Genomic DNA, 12,669 nt, shown 5'->3' with positions numbered 1-12,669 from the left:
TGACATAGCGTTGAACAGTCAGTTTAGAGACTACTTTGGCAATTCCCCAGAATCAGACAGTCACCATGTGACCCAGCAATGCTACTTCTAAGTCTACACCCAAGAAAAATGAAACCACATGTCCACAAAAAGCACATGAATCATGAGTGCTCACTGAGACATTATTCATAACAAAAATACGATTACATGTCCAGTAGGTGAGGAAGAAATAAAAGGTGGTACTCATCCATACAGTGGCATATCACTATGCTCAATATAGGAAATACTTGGGGCAAGTGAGATGGTTCAGTGGGTAAAGGCATCTGGCGTCACTCCTGACACCATGAGTTCACTCCTTAGGACCCAAGATTATCTTCTGATAGCAACACACAAACACATATATATGAGCAATAAATAAATGTTCCATTTGTTTTTTTAGAAAGTCCTTCTGGACCAAAATTTGGATGATCTATGAAAACACTGTAAGGTGGACACAAGACGAAACCACAATCCCACTCTGGGAAGGCAAAGGCAGAAGCAGAGGCAGCAAAACTGAAGGCCAGGCTGTGATCTATAGGGAGAACTTGTTTCAAAAACTAAGACAATGAAGAACAAACATAGTTTCTTTTGGGGGTGATGGTAACATAAGCCTAGGAATGTTCTCTTTAAAATACTATCATTTATGGCTTAAAGAAGTCATGAATGGTCTCTGAAGTCTTAAGTCTTAAAGAAAAGTTAAGCAATATCTGTTAATTACAATCACTAAATCAGTTCTTAGGCAATTCTTTAGAGCATTCAAAACACTAATCTCAGGGACATGTTCTTCCTTATTATATCCTGTATTACTGCTTGAACCCAGCCTTCTGGGTAAGATGCTATCCAGAAAAATACAACAGAAGCCACAGAAATTATCCCAACATTCAAGTAGACATACTGGAGAAAAAGGAGAGACTGTGAACAGCACAAGGACACACACACAGCACAAGAGGCCCCGGGTTCAATCTCCAGCACAGAGAGAAGTCAATCCACATTCACACAGTAATGCAATATATGAGAAATTTATCTTAACATCTACTACCTCTAAAATCTATTAAGCTTCTAAAAAATGCAAAATCCCCCCAAAATTTGGTTGATACTTTATAGCTACAACATACCTTATTTCCATGAAATTACACTTTTACAGACTTAACATTCAGCTGAGCATCAAGACGGGCATGGGTGTTCTATAGTGCTCATCCTCCATGGCTTAGTGTCAATGCTGTTTGTGATGACCTGGAAGTACTGTAATCTCCCTCATCAAAGAGAGGTCCACATTCATAAGTTACACATAAGCTTCCCTCCTCTCTCTACACTAAGTCATACACATACTGCCCTACCTGGCCCCTTGACATAGAATCCTGGATTCTCCAAGCTGCCAGCGAGCATTGATAGTGGGAAGCAGAAAAGGTCTCATACATAAAGCCACTACACATTTGCCCTTTTAGATACACTGTATAAAAATTTTTAGTTCTACTTGTTGATTACAAAAAGAAATCAAGAAGTAAGCTGGGTTTGGTGGTGCACACCTTTAATCCTAGCACTCAGGAGGCAGAAGCAGGCAGATCTCTTGAGTTCCAGGCTAGTCTGGTCCATGTAGAGACACCCTCTCCCAAAATTAAATAAAAATAAAGCTTACCAACTTAATTTACAAATTACCAAGAAGGTTTAAGATAATTTCACCTAGTTAATAATATATTCACATAAACACCATTTTAGTACAATATAAATAACCTACACTACGAAGACACACTGAGATTTTAAATAGATGGCTCAGTGGGTAAAGCACTTACCATACAAATGTAAGGAGGACCTAAATTCAAAGCCCCAGACCATGTAATAATGCCAGGCCTGTAATCAAAGTGCTCACATAGGGGCTACCACAAAGAATCCCCAGAAGAGGGGGCACAATTGGCCATGACTACTGAAGAAGCAAGGAGACCCTATCATGGAACAGGGCGGTAGGCAAAGACTGACGCCTGACATGTCTACACTTGTGAGGCTCTGGAGTGCACATGCTCTTTCCCCCACCCCCACATACAAGTAGAGGATTTCTTGACATGATGAACCCATTACTCTGTGTGCTAGCTTAAATAACATTTTTTAATGTGATTTGCCTAACAGCACAAGCCTTCAATATTATCTTTTTCCTACTTCCCCGCTCCAAGAATTTTCAGAATCAAATATTTGCCAACATCAGCCATTGAGAGGATGTAGGACGCACTGAGAATGCAACCTAGGGTCTCCTGAACCACATGCTACAACGCTGGACTATGACCTCAGCCCCAATCACAGTTGCTATTAACCATTTAAAAGGAAATCTTACTGCCTTCAAATATTACTCAGTGACAAACTTTGTAGCAAATACCAAACCTAGTAAGTTCTATAAGGAAAGTCTAACTTACAGAACAGCAGACCTTTTCTTGTGCAAGAACAGACTTTATGAATGGAGTGCCTGAGGTCTGCTTCATCACACTCTTGGAAAAGTGCACTCTCCAGACCCACCCAGCAACTGGATGTGCTTCCAGTGTCTGGTGCAGGGTTTGCTTTCGACTTTGATCACATTTTCTGCTCCCACAGAAAACAACAGCTAAGATTTTAAACACTAGCCAACATTAGCATACAGCACTTCAGGAAAGCCTCACTTTTATCCATTAAAGTCTTTTTTTAGTTGCAGAACAGTAAAAATAAGCTTCCATAGAATTTAAAATTCTAGTGTCACTACTACAAAACACAAACAAAAAACCCTATAGATGCTCATCTATATAAATATTCTATTTCTAAAGCATTATTTCTAATGTCTTGAAATAAAATGTGGAAGCTGCCAGGAAGGTGGAAATTTAAACTGGGACTCTCAGGAAGACTCAAGAGCTTCATTATGTCTGCACATTCATTGGATGGATACAATTAAAATCAAAAAACAACAACAACATCAAAACCCTGCTCATAACATACCATATATTAGCAAGGAGACAGAGGGAGAGCACACACCCATTAATAGCTGAATGGACTGCAAAATAGTACATTTTCCAGGTTTCTTATCAAACTAAGCAAAACTGGCAGAGCACGGTGGTGAATGCCTTTAATACCAGTACTTGGGTGGCAGATGGGTTTGAAGCTAGCCTGGTCTACACACTGTGACAGCTGGAGTTACAGGGTGAAAACCTGTCTTAAAAAAAAAAACTAAATTAAAACATAAACAGAGCTATTCTAATACAGATAAAAAGCATATGGTCTGTTCACATGAACTACAACCAGCAGAAAAGAGATGACCCTGGCAGTAATTATGGCATATTCATGGTATGGAAAACCACTCAGCAGTTAAGTACTGTGCTGAGGACATGGTTCAGTGGTAGACTGGAACCTGTGCCTAGTATGTAAATCTCTGAGGTGGGCGGAGCACAGACATTCACAAGGATGAATCTCAAAAATATGCTGAGTGGGGGAAAAAAAGCCTTATCCAAAAGGCCACACGAGAGACCACTCTGCTTATTCTCTGATGGGGGAAAAAAATCCTCACGGGGCGACAAAAAGAGTGACCGAAGAGAAAAGAGAAGACGAAAGCTTTACCTACGGCGTGCATGGCCGACACAGGTGAAGATGGGTCTGCGGAAACCCGCAAAGGTAATCATGTCCGTAGGATTGCACCTCAGACCCATGTGAAATACCACTTTTCAAAAAAGCTGTTCTCAGGCCCCTAACATGCATGCAGCCTGCCGTCCTTATAAAGATAACGTTGATATTTACAACTTAAGAGAGATTTAGAAAGAAGAGATGCATAACACAGAAAACGCAGGAAAACGTCGTTTGTGGATGACGTACACACCTGCTGGAAAATATAAAGAAGGTAAACCCTTCTTAAAGCAGCGTTAACAAACAGGAAAGATGATTCAGTCAACAAGAGTTTCCCTCAATGGTGTCACTCACCCTCCACTTCAGGGGAAAGAAAAAAAGAAAGAAAGAAAAAAAAAAAAAAAACCCGATCTCACCTTTGGAACTAGATAAACCTTGAGAGAACTTAGAGGTACATTCCAATGGTTGGGTGTTACTCGCTTCCTCACATACAACTGTTTACGATGTTTGATACTGTCAACGATTCAAGTGCTCTAGAATGTGTTGGAAACTACATTTGATAGGTCCTACCAAGCCTCTTAATTAGCTGCAAGATTTGCTCTCCTGGATAGACTCTAAGGGAATTATTTGATAAGAATTCCCCTTTCCAACTGTGTTTTCTTGCGGTCCGTTGCAACCGCTAAGAGCCAGCAAGGTGTCTGTCTCCCCTAAAAAAATCAAACAAAAACCCACCCAATGACTGGCAGCGATGACGGAATGTATTGTAACTGAAGCAGCAAGTCGCCTATGAATCAAAGTCATTTACTTTTCTCCTCTCAGGCGTAAGCTATCACAATGTGACTGAAAACAAGTTCCACGTCATAATTTTTATATAAAAGGCTGAAAGGTGGGGAAAGGTTCAGCGTTCAAAACTGAGAACTAACCCTCCACGTGCTTCTCACCCCCAAACCTCTCCAATTAGCGGGCAGGTAAAACAATGACCCCCCCCCCACCCAGCCTGGCCAAAGGCCGAGCGCCGCCCGCGCCCAGCCTCCCCGCAGCGCCCGGCTCCTTTGTGAGAAGCGGGGGCTCGGGGCCCGGCGCTCGGTGGCCGCGACGCAGCCCAGCACAGGCCGCGCGGCTCGCTCATCCCGGCCCCGCACGACTCACGCAGCGGAACCCGGCGGGGCCTGATCGGAGCTCCCCGGGGCCGCCTCCCAGCCAGGCCGCCCCTCCACCGCCCTTCCCGGCCCGCTGGCGACGCGGCGGTCGCCCGGCCCACGCCCTCACCTGCTGGACCGAGCTGTTCTCGGGCACAGCGAACTCCTCCTTCTCTTTAGGCGTCTTCACCGTGACCTTCATGATCTTGGGCTCTGCGGGGCCGCTGTCGGCCGCACTGTCCTGCGCGCCCGGCGGGCCGCCGCTCTCTGCGCTCTCGGCCATGGCGGTGACTCAGGCGAGCGCGACACTGGAGGCTGAGGCCGGGTCCGCGAGGCGCGACAGGTTGTGGGGGCCACCGAGGGTGCGTAGACACGGGCTACGGGTGCAGGCCCCGGTGGGCGATCGGCTGCCGTGTGGACGCGGGGACTCTCCGCGTCGCCGCCGCTTCCTCCTCCCGCACCTCCCCCACGCTCGTCGCCGGCGCGGCGCAGGGCACGCTGGGTAACGCGCTGGCCGCGGCGCCGACTGCTGGTGGCCGGCTGCGCGAGGCACGCTGGGTAGCGCGTTGGCGAAGGAGCCGACTCATGCATGGCAGCGCTCGTTTTTTGCTTACCCGGCGGACGAAGCGCGGGCTCCTCCGAGTCGAAGGAGCGCTGGGCCCGGCGGGGGGATTTAACTCACTTCGCGATTCCCCCGTTCTTCGCTGAAAGAAATTTAAACGGGGTTTCTGGAAGGCGCCATGACGGTGCACTAAGATGACGTCACGGCCAGCGAAATTGCTAGAAACGACTGGCCCATTGCTCCCGGTCTCGGTATCCTCCGGACCTGGTCCCCGAGGGCACCGGCTTATAAAATAGCGGCGAGTTACTTTATTTTAATGAACGTAGTGTTTGCCTGGGTGGAAGGAGCTGCGATTGCCTTGGCTTATGCTTAGGGCTTGGAAGCTAAGCCAATGGCAAAAGGTCTTCAAAGGGATATGAAACAGACACCAGCGAGCAACCAGTGCAACCGCAAGCATTCACTGTTTGAGTGAGGCCAGAGCTTCCCTCCCTGGAGTCAAACCGGTTTGGTCAGAAGATCGGGCAACCCATATTGTCTGTCTTCCAAGATGCGTGGGGCAGAAACAGAATGCCTAGGTCTGTCCACCCAACGGGTAGGAGTTAGCTTAGCTATGTGCGCCTTTTGTATTCTGTCCAATTAAGTTACTGTACAGCACAGGATTGAGGTGGCATCGGGAATGATGGTTGAAAAACTATTTTCAGCATAATGTAGGCACAAATAAGTTATTTCGCATGTGAATCCCACGTCCTTTACTTGTAAAGATAACGTGTAATACAGTCCGGCACTTTTTATTAACCAGTATTGCACAAATGTGAACTCTTGACAGCGTACCGTGACCCAAATATGCAAAGACATTCCACAGTTCTGCTCTTAGGCCATCGAACCCTGTTCTATGATTAACTGCTGTTGCAAAAACACTTCTTAGCAGAGCCCTTTGAAATCTGGGTCAGAGTTTTGAAGGTATAAATGGCGATACAAGTGTCACTTGATAACACTGACATTTCTGCCAGCATTGTTCAATCACAGGAAGAAGTTACAAGCTTTATGTCTAGGTGTAAGAAAATTGTTACTTCTTGGGGTAGAAAGTCCCACCAGTGGGCAAACAAGCATTTTGGAATTTTCTCTGATATATTTACATATATAAGACCTCTTTCCAGTTTTATTAGTTCCTCTGTTGTCTGGTTTTCCTTCATGCTGTACATGCTGTGTACTTCCCTAGGCTGCCCTCCAATGATGACCCCCCCACACACACCTTCCTCTGTTCTCACATCACATTCCTCCCACCCCACCCCATAAGTCTTCATTCCGTTGCCCTTTAGAAGCCCGATCTCTTATACTCTAAAAAAGCAACTGTAGATAACCTCTACTGATGTATGTATGGAATGCCCTTGTAATTGTCTATATTTTATTCCTAAAAATCTCCAATATATGGTGTGTTGTGAGTGAGAATTCTCCCAGCCAAGCAAGCAGCTGCCACCTTGGGTAGTTCAGCTGCACATTCTTGGGAAAGGCTCCTCCCAGCTGGCCTTACTATCACACCTCTTCGTGGAGTGGTAGGAAGGGTCACAAGACCCTCACCGTAGTATCCAGCCCTTTTCTACTGCCTGCTGTTTACAATGCCGCCTTAGTTGCAAGTGGTCCTAAGGAAAGTCTAGAGTAAATAGGCCAAAGAAGACTAGGGGTTGGGGAGCTTCATCTATGTGGCAAAGGCCTCCATCCCTGCTGCAGAAAGACCTGCCAAGAGTACCCACATCCCTGTAAGGAACCCATTGCCTATACTCTGTAAGGAAGTCCAATAAACTTGGGCTCTTCAAGTGAACTTTGGTGGAATCATGCCTTGGTTTGTTGTTGAGATTTTAGGAGAAGGGGTAGCCATTGCTTATGTTGCCTCCCCCCCCCCCAAGGAATTTTAGAAACAAGAATCAACTTAAGGGAGGAGGGTCATTTAGGCTCAGGGTTTAAGGAAATAAAACCCATCATAGTATGGGAAGCTTGGCAGGGGGATCAGCGTGCTGCTGTGGTGGAAGGAATGTGAACCAAGAAGCAGAAAAAGGAAATGCCTACATTCAACTTTCACTTCTTTGCCTTTTTATTCAGCCCTGAACCCCAGACCACTAGCTAGTAGTACCTACATTCATGATTCCCCCCCATCATTTTTCTCTAGAAAAACCTCACAGGAAGGTCTAGCCAAAGATGAACCTTAGGTGTATGTAGTCAGGTTGACAATCAAAATTAACCATCACAGTCAAGAAGAGAGGTTGTCATTAATTAACTACCATGATGTTAACCTGTCAGAATCAAATTATGAAGGACCCTTGGCAATGTGGGCAGGAATTTTCTAGATAAGGGATCTGTCAGCTGTCTCCAAAGACAGGGGTTCAGTGGGTCCAAAAATATTCTTCGAGGATAGATTTGCTGATCTTTGGCCTAGATGTCTATTTCAGTCTTTGGCTGTGGGGATGGGGTATTAAATGGTGGTTCTAGGGATAATTATAAGGACATGTTTCAGTTGTTCCACATTTAGTTGAATGCAATCCCCAAATACTGAATCAAAGATCAGTGGATAGCATTTGCCAATTTCCTTGCAAATGTCCAATTTAAACTACCAGCTTGAGGTCTCTTAGGTCATAGATCACCTGGAATTTGAACACTCAGCTCTCACAAGCTAGTCTGAGCCAGCTCTAACTAGATAGCTGCTCAGACTCCAGTCCCTGCGTTTCAGAGGTAGAGACAGGCAGATCTCTGATTTCAAGGGCAGTCTGGTCTATAGAACAAGTGTGAGTTCTAGGACAGGCTGTGTGTGTGTGTGTGTGTGTGTGTGTGTGCGCGCGCGCGCGCGAGTGTATGGATGAGATGGAGTGGGGGATGCTGGAAGTATTCCTTGATAGCATGAATTAATCAAGAATTTATTGAGCACCACTTAGCAAGTTTATTCTAAGCCTATGTATAAGAATTGATATAGCAAATACAATGTCATACACATGTCAAATAGATGATAAAGGTAACATGTTCCCCATCCTGGATAATTTTATGCCAATTTGACAGACTAGAGTTACCAGAGAAGAGGGAGCCTCAATTGAGAAAATGCCTCTGTAAGATTGGACTGTGGGCATTTTCTTAATTAGTAGTTGTTGGGGGAGGGCCCAGCCCATTGTGGGTGGTGCCATCCCTAGGCTGGTAGTCCTAGATTCTATAAGAAAACAGGCTGAGCAAACCATGAGGAGCAAACCAGTAAGCAGCACCCCTTCATTTCCTTTGCATCAGTTCCTGTTTCCAGGGTCCTGCCCTGCTTTATTCACTGTCCTGACTTCCTTAGATGATGAACAGTGATGTGGAAGTGTAGGCAAAATAAGCCATATGCTCCCCAGGTTGCTTATGGTCATGGTATTTCATCACAACAGTAGAGTAACCCTAACTAGGGCAACCCCCTACTCTACAATCTGTACAAAACAAAGCCCAAGAGCTTTATTAGAGGCAGGAGAATTAGAAGTTTCAGGTCAGTCTAAAAACTGGGGGCTGGAGAGATGGCTTAGTGGTTAAGAGCACTGACTACTCTTCCAGAGGTCCTGAGTTCAATTCTCAGCAACCACATGCTGGTTCACACTGAAGATAGCTACAGTGTACTTATATATGGTAAATAAATAAATGGTATATAAAATAAATCTTTTTTTAAAAAAGAAGTTCTAGGTAATCCTCATCTACAGAGATTTAGGCCTACCTCAAAACAAACAAACAAACAAACAAAAAAAAAAAAAAAAAAAGAGAGAGGAAAGAAAGAACAAAACACCCGGCATTTTATTGAGAGTTTAGTTTCAAGTCTGTGCAATGTTCCAGATAAATCTTCGTGTGTCTCCCCAAGTTTATAGTGTTGCCAAGATTCCATTATAAACTTACACTTAATTTCAGTTGTATTTCACACTCTTGTTTTTTATCTAACTGGGATTTACTTGGGATTTGGGAACAGGCCTAAAAATAACCCAAGTGTATCTTCCTGTGGCAATTTCTCCAAACACAGTGCTGCTGATTATGGGAACACAACCTCCTAGGGCTGCCCATCTCACAGAAGTGGCAAGACTGGTTCTCCTGGAAGCTAGGAACACAGTGTAACTGCTCTGGGAGGTAGGCTCTGGCTCCCATCTTACTGGTTTTCAAACCTGCAAGCCTAATAAGTTTTTTTTTTTTTTTTTTGCAAATGATAAATTTATTCCAAACAACTGGATTTAAAATCTATCCTGGGCTCCTCTATATAAAGACTGCTGCTATAAATTATGGAAACCATACTCTGTAGTAATAAAATTCCAAACTGTTTTATGAAGCAAATCTAGTAGAATCAGGCTTCTGAGGTCCCCAGGACTGATATCAGGTCTATAACGAAAGGCTTTTTACCTCAGGAGCACTCCGGGAGAATCCATTCCTTGCCTTTTCTGGTTTCTAGAGGATACTCACATTCTGTGACTTGCAGTTACATCATTTAACCTCTAGTCCTCTATCATTTTCAGTTCCCTATTTGCCTTTTTTCATGTTAAGGATGTTTAGCCCACCTAGATAAGCAGGTTACCTTTGCATGCAACAGTGTAGCAAAGGATTCTGTAGACTAGACTTGGACAGGTATTGTGAAACAATTTCTTCTGAGATTGAAACATTCTATCCTGAAGAGAAACGCTTTAATTAGGAAGGTAAACAATTCAAAGAGCTTCTGGATGTCCCTAGGTCCCTACCTTCCCTCACAGAATGATCAATAGCAACAAAGTTGCAAAGAAGATTCTCAAGTAGAATTGCAAAAAAAGGACCCTCTCTAACCTGTTGACTTGCCTGCAGTCTGTATGGTGTGCTCAGGTTCCCAACTTTGTGAGATGTCACCCTGCTAGGGTGGGCTTTGGTGATTTGACTGTCTTTGAGTCATTCCTGCTCCTGTAACCCCTCACCCCTACTCCTGCAAGTAACCCTTCACCCCTACTCCTGCAAGTAACCCCAATAAAACTCATTGGTTCACCAAAATGTACTTTGGTGGAATCCACCTTATTTGTTCTTTCATGGGATTCCTATCTGGTATAAGTAGTGTGTGTGTGTGTGTGTGTGTGTGTGTGTGTGTGTGTGTGTGTGTGGTGTCTCCCCAGAAAAAGTTTTGAACACAGCAACATGTAAGCAGGGGGACCCCAAAAAAACTGTATTTAAAACATCCACCACACACTGTTGCTGCAGTCTTGACTGATAATATATTATTTCCCATGAATATGACAGTCTTCTGGTCCTTGATCAAACTCAATTCCAGACTCTGGAACAAATACACTGTTTACTCTGCATTAATAAGGCTACTACTGTCCTGTCCACAGACTCCTAGCAGGACAAGAGAAGCCTACAGAATTAACTACCATATTCCCTAGAACTCCAGGTCCAGGCTCTCTGAACAAGTACCACAAATCATCAGAAACTACTTTAACTGCTTCCTAATTATTGTATCTGTATTGACTTTTCCCAAAGTATTAGTCCAGGTACTGATATATCAGAGATTTTACACCCTTTGACATGGCCTGCTAGGTGGAAATCTAGAACAATCCTATTGGTCACAACCACGGTCAACTTGAATGCTCTCCCAGGCTAATGAGACATTGTCAATTACTCCAGTTAAAATAAGGCCAAAATTTTGTTCCATCTCTTCCAATTGGTTGGTAAATATTGTAGGAATACCATGTTCAAGATTCACATCAATACCAACCAGTCTGAGAGACTCCTTGAAGTGATCCAAGCAGTCTCATCTTTAGATAGTGTTCCTACTTAGAAGAGATCTGTTAACTCTTGAGGCTCTTATGAAGAGCTTAAGTCCCTGTGCTTTCCAGAGGGGGATGTTACTGCCGACTTTTGTGTAACCTGGTACTGGTAATGTAGGTAGTATCCCTGGGAAGACAATGATTGTAATTATTAGAGGCCAAAATTGTAACCCACATCAGTCTGGAAGTACAGGTAGGCAGGATCTCCAAGATGGTTGATACCTACTCCTCAGTTTGAATATTCAGTCTAGTTCTAGTTTATGAGAAGACTGCCTAAGAGCAAACAGTTCAAAACATTCTATTTGTTCCACAGAATAAATAGCATTCTTCTGTCTTACAGAATGGCAGGCAAAGGGTGACCAGGGAAGCTAGTGGAGAAGATGGTCAAAAGGGCTGACAGATGTTCTGCTTAAGAGGGGCATTTAGGGGCTGGAGAAATGGCTCTGTGGTTAAGAGCAATGATGGTTCTTCCAGAGGTCCTGAGTTCAAATCCCAGTGACCACATGGTGGCTCACAACAATCTGTAATGGGATCCGATGCCCTCCTTGGTGTGTCTTGACAGCTACAGTGTACTCAAATAAATTAAATAAATAAATCTTAGAAGAAAAAGAAAAAAAGAGACATTTAGTCCTTTCCCTGCTATCTTGTACTTAGAGGGCAGGACTCAGACCTATGCTTTATCTCTGGGTGATAAGTCTTTGTCATGAAACTTTACAGTTTGACCTCGCTCTTAAGGCTCTGAGAGATTATCTATCACTCGTGGCCAGCGCTGATGGCATAGGGCAGACCAAGCCAGTTCCAGAGCACCAGCACAGAAAGCCTCACCAAAATTAAAATGCCTAACGTAGCTCTAAAAATCAGAGGCTTCCTTTCCAGAGAGTTCTGAGGCCCAAGATGTGCTTTTTTATAGCACTGGAAATGCTTTACCTACATATTTCTAATACTTACAGAGACCCACAGTGTCCTCATTTTGGTCTTCATTGACCCCTATTGGAACATGTAGGGAGCAGGGTTCTCAACCAAGTGGTCATTAATTTATAATCTGAGACCATATCAATCCAACAAGAGCCAGACAGGCCAGAATAAAATTCAAATTCTTTGCACCTTCTTTTGAGCGAGTTATTTGTGATTACCATCTGAAGAGAGAAACATTGGTTCCCAGGATTTCCCCAGCAGTTCTGGACTCCCAGAGTAAATCTACAAGTCACTACGCTACCTCTGTTGTCCTTATTGTCAGCTAGGAAGTGGCCATTGTTTTTCTGGGGGTAGCCACAATTAGTGAGTAAATAGCAAATACTAAAGAGTGTGGACTAAAAATGAAGGGCCCAGAATGGAAGGTTGTCCTGTAGTGACTCTGACATATGCATACTCAACAATACCACGTGCCTGATAGGGAGTACGGGAGATCACTAAGTACCTCGACTGTTGTCACACTGGGGAGTGACCTTTTCAACGAAAGGTAATCCAACTGCCAGACTGTAAAAAATCTCACAAAGTTTAACAACAACAAAAAAGACACACGTGACCATGTGGCTAAAATCAACTGATTGGACTAGAAATAGCATGGGATGAAAAAAAAAATTCAACCACAAAAGAAAGCACCTGTGGGGCT

The 12,669-nt window shown here is 44.1% G+C and overlaps 1 protein-coding gene across 4 annotated transcripts in view; it reads right to left on the bottom strand.

The window, feature by feature from the left end:
- UBQLN1 (ubiquilin 1) overlaps positions 1-5,200 on the bottom strand; it is a 39,142-nt gene extending 33,942 nt beyond the window's left edge. For all 4 annotated transcript variants that reach the window (XM_080942356.1, XM_080942357.1, XM_080942358.1 and 1 more), the window contains exon 1: positions 4,858-5,200. In XM_080942356.1, coding sequence (XP_080798482.1) covers positions 4,858-5,010 — 153 coding nt within the window. In that variant the 5' untranslated portion in view covers positions 5,011-5,200. The remainder of the gene's footprint in view (positions 1-4,857) is intronic.
- Positions 5,201-12,669: the final 7,469 nt, after the last annotated feature.

Source organism: Micromys minutus, assembly GCF_963924665.1.
Source record: "Micromys minutus genome assembly, chromosome: 1".
NCBI lineage: Eukaryota > Metazoa > Chordata > Mammalia > Rodentia > Muridae > Micromys > Micromys minutus.
Note: the sequence above shows the minus strand (reverse complement) of the source record. Positions and strands in the feature narration are given on the sequence as shown.